The sequence below is a fragment of the Lucilia cuprina genome, chromosome 6 (genome assembly GCF_022045245.1).
Source record: "Lucilia cuprina isolate Lc7/37 chromosome 6, ASM2204524v1, whole genome shotgun sequence".
In the NCBI taxonomy this organism is placed as follows: domain Eukaryota; kingdom Metazoa; phylum Arthropoda; class Insecta; order Diptera; family Calliphoridae; genus Lucilia; species Lucilia cuprina.
Window position 1 is genome coordinate 64,189,666 of NC_060954.1, and position 17,739 is coordinate 64,207,404.

At 29.6% G+C, this 17,739-nt stretch overlaps 2 protein-coding genes across 5 annotated transcripts; one reads left to right on the top strand and one right to left on the bottom strand.

Moving 5' to 3' along the window:
* Nucleotides 1-594: 594 nt before the first annotated feature.
* LOC111690217 (dnaJ homolog subfamily C member 21) lies at nucleotides 595-4,573 on the top strand. The gene is made up of 2 exons (XM_023452665.2): nucleotides 595-1,542; nucleotides 3,325-4,573. The coding sequence occupies exons 1-2, from the start codon at nucleotides 937-939 to the stop codon at nucleotides 4,366-4,368; spliced, it is 1,650 nt and encodes a 549-aa protein (XP_023308433.2). The 5' UTR covers nucleotides 595-936; the 3' UTR covers nucleotides 4,369-4,573.
* Nucleotides 4,574-8,757: 4,184 nt separating this feature from the next.
* Nucleotides 8,758-15,998, bottom strand: LOC111690245 (LHFPL tetraspan subfamily member 2a protein). 4 transcript variants are annotated; one of them, XM_046954484.1, is made up of 4 exons: nucleotides 15,788-15,998; nucleotides 9,347-9,908; nucleotides 9,174-9,287; nucleotides 8,758-9,085 (listed from the first exon to the last, which is right to left on the bottom strand). In XM_046954484.1, exons 2-4 carry the CDS (start codon nucleotides 9,801-9,803, stop codon nucleotides 8,943-8,945), a joined length of 714 nt encoding a protein of 237 aa, XP_046810440.1. In that variant the 5' UTR covers nucleotides 9,804-9,908; nucleotides 15,788-15,998; the 3' UTR covers nucleotides 8,758-8,942. The 4 variants fall into 4 exon arrangements, with proteins under 4 accessions (XP_046810440.1, XP_046810442.1, XP_046810441.1 ...); XM_046954486.1 differs by lacking the exon at nucleotides 15,788-15,998 and adding an exon at nucleotides 9,987-12,698; XM_046954485.1 differs by lacking the exon at nucleotides 15,788-15,998 and adding an exon at nucleotides 9,967-12,698.
* Between the last annotated feature and the right edge of the window lie 1,741 nt (nucleotides 15,999-17,739).

Sequence of the window (17,739 nt, forward strand, 5' to 3'; positions counted from 1 at the left end):
GGAAACTTTTGATTTTGTGTGTGAGAGAAAGATAAATTTCTCTTTCTCTCTCACACAAAAATCAAAAGTTTCCTATGTGAAACAGGTCTATGTTTAGATTGTCTCTTGTATTTTGTTTTTCATTTCGTTGTTGTTCATTTTGTTTTGCTCTTGGTTTAGTAATAATGTAGTCGGGAAAAATTTAAAATTTGTAAAACTATATGTATGTTTAAAATACACTATGGTGAAGGGTATATAAGATTCGGCACATTCGACGAATATAGCACTCTTACTTGTTTTTTTTTAATAATAATTTCATATTTTAAGGGCAGTGTCTCACGTTCAATATATATCGTGATATTTGCTGTATTATGATATTTATTGAACGTGTAGCATGTAATATTGACGGATCGTGTTCCATATATCACAGAAAACCCGAATTTTCTGAAATCCAAAATTCGTATCAATATTTATAATGGATCAGGTGATAAATATTGAACGTGTAGCATGTTTTGAGATATCGATCACGATACATTTATAAAATTCGGAAAAAATGTAATAAAACAAATAAAAATGAAAAGTTGTTAAAAAATATAAAATTGCTTTTTTCTAAATTTGTGTTATTTCGGGATTTTCGCGGCATTTGTTTAATCATCCGTACCCCGTATACCATAAAATATTCCAAATATTGACGTAAAAAATATTGAACGTGTAGCATACCCGACGTATTCATCAATCTATTTAAATGCGTCGAGATCCAAATAGATCAATATATATTGAACGTGTGTCAGTACCCTAAAATTGTACAAAATTAGTCATTGTATTTTTGAATATCGAGTTGTACCAAAAAAGTACAATTGTACCAATTTTGCCAACTCTGGCATGTATACAATATTATTTAATTTGGTTGCGAAATTTTAATAAAAATATTCCGGAATAAATTGGTGTGTCAATACAATGAAGTGTTATTACGAAGAACTTGGTGTGGAACGAGATGCAAATGAAAGTCAAATTAAAACTGCCTACCGAAAATTGGCATTAAGATGGCATCCGGATAAAAATCCAGACTGCATGGAAGAGGCAAAAGAGCGCTTTCAACTTATTCAGCAAGCATATGAAGTTCTCTCAGATAGTCAAGAAAGAACATGGTACGACAATCATCGGGAGCAAATATTAAGAGGAAAGAATTCTGATTACGAGGACAACTGTTTGGATGTTTTCCAATATTTCACGGTTTCATGCTTCAAGGGCTACGCCGATGACGCCAAGGGATTCTATTCTGTTTACAGAGAAGTATTTGAAAAAATAGCTGCAGAGGATGCTGAATTTATGGACGATGACGAAGAATTGCAACATATACCAACATTTGGTAATTCAGCAAGTAGTTATGAGGAAGTAGTTGGCCCTTTCTATGCCTATTGGAGTGCATATTGTACTAAACGGACATATACATGGCTGTGTCCTTATGATATAAAAGAGATAAAAGATCGAAGAATATTAAGGGAAATTGAAAAGGATATGAAAAAGATTGTTCAGAAGGCCAAAAAAGAACGAAACGAAGAGGTATGCATACAAATATGTATTTTTGTAGCTTAATATTTTTAAACATGGAAGAAGTCTAATTAACCCGCGATAATTCAAAAATTGGAACAAACGTAAAAATTTATGTACATTAGACCAATTTGCAAAAATGTTCATCCTTACGTCGTTTGATGTTCCCCAAAATGTTATTTCTATTTTTAACCAAAATTGGTTATTTTATTTTCTGATGTGTAAATGTGAAATTTATTTTCATTTTGCTTGTCCTGAAAATTATCTTTTTTATGATTTGTTTACACACAAAAAATTATTTACATATTTTCCGGGTCAAAAATATGTGCATGTTACAAAATTTCTTAACGAAGGCAAAAGAAGTTTTTCAGAAGAATACACACCGCGGTCTCCTTTTAGTAAACATGGCAAAAAGTCAATATTTGAAGATCATTATTTTGCAATAAACTTTTTGTATATAAAACGATATAATTATTTTTTTTAATTTTCCATTTGTAGAATGTTTATCAAAATTTACGTTTTTATAAATTTCCTTATGTTTCACCCCGATTTCGAATTTTATCGATTGATGTTTTTAATTTTAAGTAAATTATGGAAGAGGGCGCGAGATGTGTGTACAAAAATTTCGTCAAGTTATTTGTTTAAAGTAGGGGGTTTTATTAAAAAAATTCAGATACAGAAAATAATTATCTATGAAATTTTTGCTTAAAAAAGTCAGTATGAAAGAATCGTCATAGAAATGTTTTGAATGTACCAAAATATTTCCCGAACCTTTTTGAATAGATTTCTTCAATAAACTTTTTTTTCTTGATTTTTATAATAAAAATTTAAAATAAAAATTATTTTTGATTTATATTCTATTTATTTCAATAAAAAAATATTTCCAATTTTATAATCTAATTTCTGCAATTTTGTTCAATTAGAAAGAAATTTTACCAATTTTCTATTAATCTCTGTTGAAACCCGATAATTTTTACTGTCTTTTGAAGGTAAATATCGCATAATGAGTTTTATAATTAATTTCAAAAAATAAAAATCATTGTCTGATTTTTATTTGTGCCTTATGATTTAAAAATTATTTTTGTATTTTTTATTATTGATTTTTGTTTGAAAAAATTCTCAGTAATTTTTACGAAAAATATAAAAACTAGAAATCAAAAACAATTTGTATTTTCTGAGAAATGAAATACAAACCATATAGAATTTTTAATTTAAATAAATTTAAGCAATGTGTCGTGTCGAATACAGAATTCTTTTTTTCTCTAGAAAATTTATTTTGAGGTACTATAATCGTCTATTTGCAAAAAATTCTTGCCCTAATTCTAATGACGCATATTAAGCGAAATACCTAAAAACTAATTTTTGAACTCCAATATCTCGCTTTACGGAAAAAATATTTCCGGAGCTTTTTTATTTAAAACCAAATAGTGGATTTCGTATGGATAATTAAGTGTATTGTTTTGTACAAATTTGAATTATACGTTATTTCGAAAAACGAATTAGTATCAAGGTTTGAGTTTAGGTTTTTATAATTTTTTCTCTGAAAAAATCTTACTTTTTTCGGTACAAATATATGAAATTTACATTTTTTTCGTCGCATGTGTATGAAATTTCGTTGCCGATTAGGATGTATGCGGTGGAATTTTTACATTCCTACCTTTAAATGAAACGTAGGCAGTAAATCAAACTATATCTAGTGCTAAAATGCAAAAACCTTTCACTTTTATTCCATTTTTGAATTTATAAAAATCTACCTTATATAAAATAACTTAATTATTACGTTTTCGGTTTTAGGTTCGCAATTTAGTGTCGTTTATCCGAAAGCGTGACAAACGTGTGCAGGCATATAAAAAATTACTAGAAGAAAGGGCTGCTTTCAACAGACAAAAACAAGAACAAAATCGATTGGAGCAAATCAGACGCCGACAAAAGGAGTTAGAGGATATAAAACAGAATAGCCAAAAAGCAAATGAAAGTAATGATGATTATGAAGAACAGTTAAAGCAATTAGAAATGCAATATAGCAGCGATGATGAATATTATGAAGATGAAGACGAGGACGAAAATGAAGGAATGAGCGAAGAAGACCTAGTTGAACAGGATGATATTAAAGATATTGAATATATTGATGAATTGTATTGCGTAGCATGCAATAAAGAGTTCAAAACAGGGAAGGCATTTGCAAACCATGAAACAAGTAAAAAACATCGGGATAACATCGAAAAGTTAAAAATTGAAATGCAAGATGAAGAACATTCATACAAAACTGATGAAAATTGCCAAGAATTTGTGGAAAGTGCAAATGAAATATCGAAGGAGGAAAACGAAGAGGATATTGAGCAAGAAATAGGCGCCAAATATAAACCAATGAAATCAAAAGTTAAAAAAGATGCTAAAAAATCAAAGCGGGCAAATTTGTTAATATCTGTTGAAGACATCCATTATGAGGAAAATATAGAGGAAGTTGTAGAAAAACTAAATATTTGCTCGAGTTATGACAAAGAAGATGACGATTGGAGTACAACAAATAAAAAATCATCAAAGAAATTGAAAAACAAAAATAAAACAAATCAGAAAAAATCTAATTTATTGGAATCAGAGTTCGTTAAACAAAGCAATGATAATGAAAGCTTTTCTAAAATGACATCGAATTCAAATAATGGATTAGAATCAGAAACAACCAAACATGAATGCGTTACTTGTAAATCTAAATTCGATTCTAAAAACAAACTATTCTCCCACCTAAAGTTAACAAACCATGGTGTTTATATACCCAAAACGAAAATAACAAATGATGAGAACATAAAAGCTAGAAAGGGAAAAGGTAAAAAGAATTAGTTGCTTCTTTTACTATCTCATATATAATTTTTCATAGCTTTATAGAACTCATTGCGTATCAAAACTTTCTAGAATTTAAATCTAAATATATAAAAAAATAAAATAATGTACAGAAATAATAATAATGAAATCATGAACAATTTTGTAATAATTACACTAATTACCGTTAGAATTAATATTAGCACAGTGGCGTTTCTAATTGTAACCTTATTAAATACTTTTTTGTAAGAGAGCGTGGTAAGTACTTATCTCCAATGTCATTGTCGCATGTAAATGTAGTATAAAAAGTATCAATTGCATTGTTTGATCTTAAATATAATTTTATACACTGAAATTAGTCCACCCATAATATATACGAAAAATGTCGTACATTGTAGAAAATGTTTCGTACGAAATATTTTAGTATAATACATAATAAAACAATAATAAGGTAGAATAAGTTTTTCTCTTATGTGAATTGAAGGCAGTGAATTGAAAACTCTCGCTACTGATTCTACCTTTCTATGGTTGTATCATGTTATAATAGAAAATAATTATAAATGATTTTAGAAAAAAATAGTTTACGATTTTTTTTAATTACATATGGAAATATACATGTTAGTTAATTAAAAAATATTTTTGTAAATTGAGACATTATTTTATTTATTTATTTATTTTATTTTTTTTTTTTTGTTTTTTGTGAAAACACATTTTTAAATGTTTGGGGTAATCTCAACAATAACAGCTGACAAATTTGATTTTTAAGATATCTTAATACATAATTTAACATTTTTATTCGTAAATCTAAGTACGAATAACTAAGTAATTTATTAAATAAGTGTTGAAAAATATTTTTTAAATTTGAGTGGACTCTTTGAAAAATAAATCTAATAATACAATTTTGTTTTTAAAAATGTAATTGGTTGGTAAATATTTATTACATTAAGTATTAGGTACATCTTTAAATATATTTGACCAATTCACAATCGATGTCGTATCGTTGTAGCGTTATATGTCATAAAATTTTTTCAAATAAAATTTTTTTGAAACAAAAACAAATCAGTTATAAAAAATTACGACATACTACGATACAACCGTACAACACCGATTGTAAATTGGACAATTGTAAAGAAATATCACATTGTATTACCACGAATTAAAATGTTTAGCTGTTGTGACCGCTGCATAAATTTTTACTGCTTTCACTCCAATTTGAAGCACTTCGGATTACTACATAATTGTGATGAAAATACTATGTATTATTTGAAACCTAAATCGTTTTAAACCCACAAATTTTTTAAAATCTTATAATCTTTTTATTTTTATATTAGATTTTTTCCATTATCTAGTAGAAGATGTCATTTCGTTTATAACACATGGAAATATTGATCATAGAACCACAAAAGTATATATATTCTGGGTCCTTATTAAATCTAAGACGATTTTGCCATGTCTGTCTGTTAAAAACACTATAGAATCGAACGGAAAGAGCTAGAGGGTTGAAATTTTACTCAAATATTCCCTATGGTCCACGTTTTCGTATAGCCCGTATAGTATAAAATATGAGTATAGCGTTATAATTCGATACCAGTATATTTCTTATGAGTACAAATCTCTTCCGAATTTTACGGGAATCGGTCCATAGTTGACACTTAGTGACAGCATGCTGGTATTGTGTATAGGTCGCTTTTGAATAGATAAAAAAGGCAAACTATATTTTCTAATAGATTTTCTTATAATTTATGATATAATATTATTATTTCTTTATGTATTTGTAAGATTTATTAATTTGTGTGGGATACACCCTTGAAAATACGAATTTTGTAAAACTTAAAGGTCTTAATAAGAGGAACTTTTTTATTATTATACCCTTCACCTTCGTGAGAAGGGTATATATAAGTTTGTCATTCCGTTTGTAATTTCTATAATATAATTTTCCGACCCTATAAAGTATATATATTCTGGATCCTTATAGGTAGCGGAGATGATTAAGCCATGTCCGTCTGTCTGTCTGTCTGTATGTTTGTTGAAATCAGTTTTTAGAAGACCCCAGATATCTGCGAGATCCGAATCTTCCATAATTCTTTCAGACATACGACCGGCAAGAACGCTATTCAAAATCAGCAAAATCGGTCCATAAATAACGGAGATATGAGCAAAAAACCGAGACAACCTCTGAAAATTTCATATAAAATTTAGATTTTTTATTCATGCTCAGACAGAAACTGCAAAAAACAAAAACAAAATACATAACAATACGGTAAATATTGTTATTGTAATTTGTTTATGAAAGCAAAGCAGAACAAGAGCAGCAGAGCAAGAGTAGCAGAGCGAGAGCAGCACTAATGTTTTGTTATTGGCTAGAAATATGAAATTAAGTATGTAGAGCCTGGATTAAGTGAGGACCCAAACAAGGGGAGTTTTTGGTACTTTTTCGTTTTTCAAAAGGTACTTTTTGCAATTTCTACAATATTGAACCTAGAAACATGTAATTAAGTATGTATGGCCCGGATTAAGTGAGGACCCATAAAAGGGGACTTTTTCGTTGTTCAAAAGGTACTTTTTGCAATTTCTACATTATTGAACCTAGAAACATTTAATTAAGTATGTATGGCCCGGATTAAGTGAGGACCCATAAAAGGGGACTTTTTGGTACTTTTTCGTTCTTCAAAAGGTACTTTTTGCAATTTCTACAATATTGAACCTAGAAACATGTAATTAAGTATGTATGGCCCGGATAAAGTGAGGACCCATACAAGGGGACTTTTTGGTACTTTTTCGTTTTTCAAAAGGTACTTTTTGCAATTTCTACAATATTGAACCTAGAAACATGTAATTAAGTATGTATGGCCGGATTAAGTGAGGACCCATAAAAGGGGACTTTTTGGTATTTTTTCGTTGTTCAAAAGGTACTTTTTGCAATTTCTACAATATTGAACCTAGAAACATTTAATTAAGTATGTATGGCCCGGATTAAGTGAGGACCCATAAAAGGGGACTTTTTGGTACTTTTTGGTACTTTTTTCTTCAAAAGGTACTTTTTGCAATTTCTAAAATATTGAACCTAGAAACATGTAATTAAGTATGTATGGCCCGGATTAAGTGAGGACCCATACAAGGGGACTTTTTGGTACTTTTTCGTTTTTCAAAAGGTACTTTTTGCAATTTATACGATATTAAACCTAGAAACATGTAATTATGTATGTATGGCCCGGATTAAGTAAGGACCCATAAAAGGGGACTTATTGGTACTTTTTCGTTTTTCAAAAGGTACTTTTTGCAATTTCTACGATATTAAACCTAGAAACATGTAATTAAGTATGTATGGCCAGGATTAAGTGAGGACCCATGAAAGGGTACTTTTTGGTACTTTTTCATTCTTCAAAAGGTACTTTTTGAAATTTCTATAATATTGAACCTAGAAACATGTTATTAAGTTCGTATATCCCGGATTAAGTGAGAACCAGTAAAAGGGGACTTCTTGGTACTTTTTCGTTCTTCAAAAAGGTACTTTTTACAATTTCTACAATATTGAACCTAGGAACATGAAATTAAGTTTGTATGGCCCGGATTAACTGAGGACCCATAGATGGGGACTTTTTGGTACTTTTTCGTTCTTCAAAAGGTACAAAAGGCTTTAAACACATCATGGTGAAGGGTATATAAGATTCGGCACAGCCGAATATAGAACTCTTACTTGTTTTATTAATAATTCAATTACATTTGCTACATACAATGATTAAAATCGTTCGATGATGTTATTCAGACATAGTACAAATGGAAAATCTGAAAAATCATTTGAATGTTCATAAATACGTGGGTTAAGCAACAATTGAATAAAAATTATCCATTAAATACCAATGAATCATACTATGAAATATGATCGGTCTTCTAATATTTTAATAATGGTAATGTAAATATTCATTTGTATGATGTATGTGTGTATGTATCTATGTATGTATGTATATACATAATGAGTATATTACTAAATCGTTTAAAAACCCTTAGAAAATTATGTAAAAATAAAAAGAATTCAAAATTCACCTTTACAATAGTGCATTTCAAATATGTTTAATTTTGTAACATTTACAATTAATTTATTTTTTCCTACTTACAGTTATTTTAGCAATAACAAAAAATAAAATACCAACTAACGTAAATCGAAACAAAATACATAAAAAACCAACAAAATACGAAAAGCAAACCAACAGATATCCACACATACTCTTTTTCAATAAGTCTGTTTGTTGTTTTGTTTTCAACGCAAGCCTTAACATTCTCGTTTTTAGATAAAATTTTTAAAGGTCTCGGATATCTGGCGTCAACACATACAGAAGGTCGGACATAGCTTAATCGACTCTGCTATCTATAAGGATCCAGAATGTTTTTTAGAAAAAAATTAAAAATTCGTCATTCTATAAAATATTTATATTTACTCTTTTATTTTTTGTATACATACTTATTTTTTAATTTTAAGTTTTTACCTGTGAAATTTACACCTTAAATTTGTACTGAAAATGTATATAAATTTCGAAAATAACACAACTAGTATTTTTATTGTGACTAACTCGCTATTATAATCTTAATAATACGTTCTATGGAATACATACAAGTCGGTCACCTCCTTCTACGCGCCTTTTTACTCGTGACCGCATATTCGATGATTCGGCTTTCAAACTAATTCCAGCGCATAAAAAACATAGCAATACACCAGCTACCGCACAATAAAATGACATTCCTTTTTTAATACAAAAATTGTAAATACACGTAGGATGTAAATAATTAAAACGAACCATACTACCACAAATAAAGGAATTATATTTTACCTATAGAGCAACCAGCAGCATAGAAAGGCTCAGCATCAGGACCACATAAAAGCTGAACTCGATGTGCTGACCAACCCAATGGATGAAGAAATAAACTCATCATAACACTTATACCTAAAATAAAAAATGTATTACTGCTATTAATGAAATCTAAATAAATTTTGCATGCTCACCTGCAATAACCTGTGCACAAGCTGTCATATTGTGTATACTTTTACCAAAAATCGACTGTCGGCAACAAGACACTAAGGTGCACACAACTGTCAAAGATAATATAACAAAGCCCAATGAAATAAAAAACATAGTGGCTTTCCACGCTGTAGGGTAAATTTCACTATCCGTCGCAAACCCATCCAAATCAAAAGGGCCACAATGAAAGCCAATATCTTTCATGGACTTACATCTAGTGTAAATGCCAACTGATGGGTAACGCAACGACGTAGTAGATGATTCAACCTCGCCTTGTACATCTTGTTTTATGTTTACTATAGCGCGGGGTATAACAATTGAATGAGGGGCGGGAGCAATTAGCCATTTGGGCGTTACTATAGCTGAAATCACAAACATATCAGCTGTTAACGTTAAAAGAAACCATACCAGGCTTCCACCAGTTATTATTAAATAACACATTATTTATCATTTAATACGAAGTAGGAGCTGATCAATTTTCAAATCATTTATTGGCAGTGTATATTTTATTAATGTTTATTTCATTCTAACGATACACTAAGTTGTCTGCAATAAATAAAAAAGCATAAATTCTTTTATTTTAAAACTTTAATATAAAACTAACTGTAATTTTCATAACATAACTCTTTTCCGCTCAAAACTTAACCGCATGAATTTTTTTGATATGAGTTCGCTACACACTTTATTTTGATAATTTTTAAATGCGTGAAAGAGTTAAGGCTCAAACACATACAATACTTTGACGGACAGCAAGGCAACGTTAAATACGAGATGCCCAATCGTTGCGTTGATAATGTATGAAAAAATAATTAAATATGTTTAAACAATATAAAAAATTCAATATTTAATATAAAAAATATTTAATTTAAAAATGGTGGTTTCCACACGCACAAATCTCAAATTAAAAGTACATATAATTTTTGAGAATATTTTTTATTTGATTTATTATTCTGAAAATACTTTTAAAAAGGACTGTATGTAGATGGTCTTCCGTTCAACCCTTTTTTAGAAGATTTCCAGTCGAAGAAATAATATAATAAATATATAATAAAGTGAATTTGGAAGGAGGTCTTAAAAATATCGATCTATTCAGAATTCTTTATTACGATTAACTTATTGATTGGATTAACAAACATAAGCATTAGGGTGATTTTCGAAAGAGTACTTTTAGTGGGACTTAGGTTATTTATGTACCGAACTCTCCGTTAAACTAACTTTTTCAACTTTTCAAATGAGACATAATTTTCGCCATATTTTATTATTATTTGATTACAATTGCATATTTATAAGAGTTGAAACTTTATTCTGGAAGGACTTTTCAGAATAAATTTCATCATCCTAGCTTTACCCCTTTGCATTATACAGCGCATCCAACAGACATTCGTATTTGACCAGTGTCGTAGGATATTATAAGGACACAGAATATATGAATGTATGAACTTTTATGAGTCTACGATGAGTTACATGCGAAATCACAAAATCAGTTTACCTCATATTGGTAGGTATAAAAAGAGATAATGTATCCATAACTGTGTTTATGCAATCCAGAAAAAACTTTAACATAGACATAAAAATTCGAAATGGAAACTAAACCTGGACATATTCCATATTGAAAATTTTATGAATATCAATAGCTATGCGTTTTAGATAGTGAAGAGTTAAAATGCATTCTAGATTTTTTTTTTTGCAAAAGGCTAAATTAAAAATTAAAACAATTGAAAATTTCGTTTTTTTTTCTAAAAATGTTGTTAATAATTATGTGGTAAAACACAACTTTTAACAATGTTTATTGCTGCAACAGGGACTATTGGGCCAAAGGAATTGTGTGAACGCTTGAATTAATGGCTTATGTGCTAATGATTGTAACACCCAAAAATGTTGGGCTTACACATCCGCATAATATAAAGAATTTGACACATAAACAAATCATTTTTTCTTTTAGATACATATGAACATCTACATCGACACAGCTTTTCTAAATCATTTATTTTCAACTGTTATTTCGGTCAAAATTTCTAAAAAAAATCAAGATGGACTTTCATAAAAATAGTCAAACAACTGTTACGATTAAAGATTTTACTAAATCCGGGTTGATGGACGTACAAACAAACTAAATTCCACAAGACATTTCTTGTATGGCAAGTCATTTGCAGTTGTAATAAAAGAAACTATACATTGTGAAATCCGGCTCGAATTGGCGCCATGCCACCATGGAAAATACAGTTGTAATAACAGAAGCAATCCATTTGTGACATCAGGCTCGATAAGCACAAAAATATCTATTACGGACGGTCAATGAAAGGAGTTCAATTGGCACCATGTCACCATGGAAAATATATATGTAGGTACTTAAATCGTATTCAAACAATACCGATAAGTTCGTACCACGAGAGACAAATTCACAAAGCTGTCCAAAACTTCGACGTAAATTTATTGCACATCTGTAAAATAAGATTTAAAGAATACAGGAAATATTCGACTTTAAGCGTTAGTGAACCACTTCGTCAAATTGTAAGGGAAGCAACTATAAATTCTTAAATGGCAGGATTTCCGGAATAATAAATATTTAATTTATAATATTCAATATTCATTGAATTTTTACATTATTTATACGTTTTTTAACACACTTCGAAACTGTTTAGGCTCGTAAAACCTAAACATTCTACGTATGGATTTTGAATTTACTTTCAAACGGTTTAGATGGTTAATGTATGACCAAGAAAGGTAATGAATAATAAACTAAAAGTATACAGCAATATCCGTATGTATATATGTAGATTTATAAATAAATGTGTACTTATGTTATTTAAAATGCTTTGCACAAAAAATGCTTCTAAAAAATTCTGTTGTTAAAAACGGAAACAAATCTAATAAGTTTTATATTGGTTCTAACAAACGCCACACAACTCGACAACTAAAAACGAACATAAATTATAAACAGGTAAGAAAGTAAAGTCGGGCTTTATATAGGAGTATAGGTCAAACTTATGCTTGGTCCCCACAATAGTGGTGTACGGTGCAAAAAATAAAGAGAACATAAATATTATATTTGTAATATGATATGGGCAATTCAAAGAAATAGTAAACCACGAGTGAAAAAAAAATCTTAAAACTTTCGTGAAAATTTTAAACCTCATACAAACGGACCCATCAAACAATTTTGTTAAGTCGGACCTCGTTTAACCCATTTCAGAAAAAGCTTATATGTTCATATTTCACTCATAAGCACTATTAAGGAGTGAGATCGAAAAATTCTTAACACACGTTTTTCATTACATTTTTCAACCAAAGTATTATTTGATTTTTTTGATCAAGTAATGTCAATTATATTAATTTTTTTTGTTAATCTGATTAAAATGAGTGACCAGAAAAAAGTGCGTACTATAATTATTAAATATTTTCAACTAAACCCAACTTGGTCTTACAAAAAGTTGGCCAAGCATACAAAGGTCTGCCGTCAAACTGTTTCTAATGTTATTAAACAGTACCGGGAGAACTTGTCAGTTGATAGAAAACCTGGTTCAGGTAGAAGGATTGGTCCACATGATGTTTCTAAAGCCAAAAAAATAGAACGTATTTTCAAAAGAGCTCCCAACACATCCGGTAGGAAAGCAGCTCGGTTAGCTCAGTGCTCGGACTATTTGGTGCGAAAAGTTAAAGCTAATGCAGGTTTAAAAACACACAAGGCTCAAAAAGTTCCTGACAGGAACGCTGCTAACAACTTAGAGGCCAAAAACAGAGCTCGGAAATTGAAGTCAAGTTTTATAAAAAAATATTCTTGCTGCATAATGGATGACGAAACGTATGTTCTGGCAGATTTTTCGCAACTTCCAGGTCAAAAGTTTTATGTTGCTGATGCTCGAGGGAATGTTGAAGAAAAGTTTAGGACCCAAAAGCAGACAAAATTTCCCAGAAAGTTCTTGGTATGGCAAGCAATATGCAGTTGCGACAAAAGAAGCCAATCATTTGTTACAACGGGCTCTATAAATACCGAAATTTACATCAAGGAATGTTTACAAAAAAGGCTGCTTCCATTCATAAGACTTCATAATGTGTCCACTTATTTTTGGCCTGACTTGGCATCCTGTCACTATGGTAAACAAGCCCTTGAGTGGTACAAGAACAATAATGTGGTATTTGTACCAAGAGAGGCAAATCCTCCAAACTGCCCGGAGCTAAGGCCAGTGGAGAGATATTGGGCTCTTGTTAAAAGAGAATTGAAGAGTACAAAAAAGGTGTCCAAAAGTGTGGTAGATTTTAAACGGAGATGGACTACATGTTCGAGCAAAGTGACAGAAAGCACTATAAAAACGTTAATGGAAGGGTTTCCGAAAAGGGTTCAAAATTTCATCACTAGTGATTAAAACTATAAAAATATTTTTTTTTTTGTAAATTGTAATAATAATTTGAATCAAATAAAAAAAATAAAGCTGTAAGTTTAGTGGTTTCTTTTTTATAAACATATATGTATGTTAAGAATTTTTCGATCTCACTCCTTATTACGATGCAATACCACATAAACATTTTAATATAAAGGAAAATCCCATTAAAAATCCTTAATAAGGTTCCCCTTCAGGAAATTACTTTAAATGTCAAAATTGACTGAAAGAAAAGCATTGATAAATTTTTTATCTTTAAGACGACAGTTGTCTGGTATAAATTCCGTTAATTTTTTAGTTAAACTAAAGAACTTAATTTATAATAAAATTAATCTATCATGTACATATTAAGTACGTTAGAAAAATATAGTTAATACAATATCTGGGAGAAAATATTGTTAAATAAAATATAAAAAATAGTAATTTCGAAAAAAGGCTAAACCCAAACATAGAGAGTAGATTAAAAATTGGGAATAATTATAAATCAAAACATTTCTTACATTGATCAAATGAAATTAAATGATAATGCTAATTAAAAGCATGTCACAAAATAAAAAACAAAAACTTTACATTTTCTGAAATATGATTTTGTGTTTGTTGGATTATACCAGGTTATACATACAGTGAATCAATTTACTAATTTGCCTATGTAAAATTTTATAAATTTTAAGAAAAAACTTAATCTGAAAAATTATTTTTAGCAAAATAAAGCAATTTGTTTGTTGTATTTTTTAAAGAATATCTTATATTTTAATTTCTAAAATAAAAAGTAAAATCGTGATAATAATTATGAACAATTATTTTTAACAAAATAAAGCAATTTGTTTGTTGTATTTTTTAAAGAATATCTTATATTTTAATTTTCTACCATAAAAAGTAAAATCGTGATATTAATTAACGAGATTTTTAGTAGCGGAACGAAAATATTAAGTAAATTTAATTAGATACATGATCTATTAGATAATCAATGGATTTGGACCTAAAAAAATGTTTAGTGAGGTAGAAATCTAAATATTCTAACAAAAATAATGTCATTTTGTATTGATAAACAAAAACTACATTACGGAAACCCCATCTATTTGGGAGTACTGTGTTCAAATTTTATTTGAAATTGAAGAATATTGATTCTTATACAATAAATCTAACAACAAGTACCATCCTAGCCACTCTTAGTACGGGGACATTACCATATACCACTATAGACTATAATTTTATGAATAAGATACAGTAGGCGTATTTGGATCTGAATAGTTAATCTTGATTTAAGTTCTAAATATATATAACTGTATGTATAGCTGAAAAATATTGTTTTTGTTGACCTTAGTGTATGATGACCACCTCTATTTTAAAATATGTAAATTAGGTATTTTTCCTGTACTACACCACAGTTCAAAATACTTTATTGACGTGCAAATTCTGATGAAATAATAAAAAGCAACAACAAATGCACCAAATTTTGTATTTTAATATTTTTTCTTGGTTTTCCTATTTTACTATTTTTAATTGGAAAACATAAATTTACTTTTTACCTGTTTTTTTCGAATTTTATTTATGAACCAGAAAACAAAACTCTCTTAAAAAAGGTAGGCAAAAAACTTAGTTGATTCACTGTATGTGTATTCTTTTCAACTATTACACTCTCACGACTTAGGTTTTAAGTTTTTTTCTTACTCACTTTCGGTTCTATTTATATTTATTCTTTATTACAAACAATAATAGTAAAATATAAAGCAGAAAAAATATGTATGTAAAACTGAAATAACAAATTTCAAATGACTTGGGGTGCGGCAAAACTGTTTATAACAAAAAGAAGGAATGTCTAACACACAGCCTGCACATATGTATACATATATGTATACACAAGTATGTACATAAATACATATGTAGTATTTACTTTAGCAGTATTATATTCTAAATAATAAAAAAGGAATACTCTCGTATACTGAAAAAAATTTCAAAATCAACTCAGATTAGCATTATTAATTTGTATCTAACGTTTTAAACCCTTATTATAGCTTTTAAATAATTAATTAAATTATAACACACACGATTTTTGTAGAAATTAATTTGCAATGTTGGACTTTTCCTTTGACCGGCCACTTAAAACTTTAAATTATTGTGATCACGTTTGTTTTCTGCGGTTTTTTATCTATTTAAAAATAAAAAAATTTAAAATATAATAAACTGGAATTAAAATATGGCTGCTCAGCAAGACTATCGAACAGCAACTACTGAGTGCTGGCTGACTTCATCCAGAACTATTGAACGAAAATACACCACCAGCAAAATGAAATAAAAACAAAAAAGTGGAAGTTATATATTTTGGAATTTACACACAAAAGAAAACGATTTGTCCCTCACTCAATCAGTCAGTATACCAGTCAGCCGCTCGTTCAGTTGTTCAGTCAACGTACACAATGCACAAGACTAAATTTGAAAGCTTTTTGTGTATACATTACACTCAACCCGCTCGCCTTTATCCAGTCATTTCGGAAAGCGCCCGCGCATTGTTTTGTTGAGAAAATGTGTCTGTTGCAACAGAAGCAGCTGGATCAAGAAAATTTATGCGAGTGGAGAGTAATAAAACAAAACAACGCAAAGAAAAACGGCAACAACAAAAACATGAACAAGTTAGAGTGCGACATATATTCGGCTGTGTCGAATCTTAAATATCCTCTACCAGCAAGTTTCTTTTTATTAAAACCCATTTAACTATCTAATTATAAGAAAATTAGACAATTGATTATTGAAATAATTGCGTTATTAATTATTGAAATATGGAAAATCACTTAAGATTTTCCGAAATGGACTTTATATAGGAGCTATGACTAATTACGGTCATATCCGGAAAATTTTTCAGACAGTGATTCATATGTACACAAAACATATATGTGTCGAACTTTATACCGATAAAGCTATCAGAATAAAGTTCCAATTTCTATGAAATATGTATGTTTAGGTGATTTTCGGGATATATGTATTTTGTTATTTACAAAATATTATATTTTTATACCCACCATCAAAAAAGATGGTATATTGATTTTGTCATTCCGTTTGTAACACATCGAAATATTTGTCTTAGACCTACAGAAGTATATATTCTGGGTCGTCATTAAGTTCTAAGACGGTCTAGCCATGTCTGTCCGTCTGTCTGTCTGTAGAAAGCACGATAGAGTCCGAAGGGAAAGAGCTAGGTTGAAATTTCACATAAATATTTCTTATAGGTTTGTTTGGTATTGAAAACGGGCAATATCGGTCCACGTTTTCAGATAGCCTCCAAAAAGCAGCGTTAACAATCAAAAATTTGTTTAAAAATACGAGTATAGCGATGAAATTCGACATAAGTAAGATTCTTATGATCCAAAATCACTATGCAAAATTTTATGAGGATCTTCCATAATTGACCCTATCCCTCCTATAAAGTCCCCTTCACAAAAGGACTTCAACGCTTAAAAATACTAGTATATAGATGAAGTTCGACATAAGTAAGTTTCATACGAGTCAAAATCTATCTAAAAAATTTTATGAGGATCGGTCCATAATTGACCCTACCCGCCATATAAGGTCTCCTTCAGAAAATGACTGCAACATTATGTAACATTATTATGCTCATTAATGGCTTAAAAATACGAGTATAGCGAAGAAATTCGACACAAATAAATTTAATACGAACCAAATTCTGTCTACCAAATTTTATGAGGATTGGCCCATAATTGATCCTACCCCCCTATATAAGATCCCCTTCAGAAAATTACTTTAACTGGCCTAAAATACGAGTATATAGATGGAATTCGACATAAGTAAGTTTCATTCGAGTCAAACGAGGTTTGATGGTGGGTATATAAATCATAGAATATGGGCATTTCCTTCATGTCGATCTTCAGTACGAATGCCCGTCTTGGGATCCCGGGATTAGATAAATTTCATTGCATTTCTTCATCTCTTTTTTAATCGAAAAGATCACACAACCACTCCTAAAAGAATATCTAACAGAAACA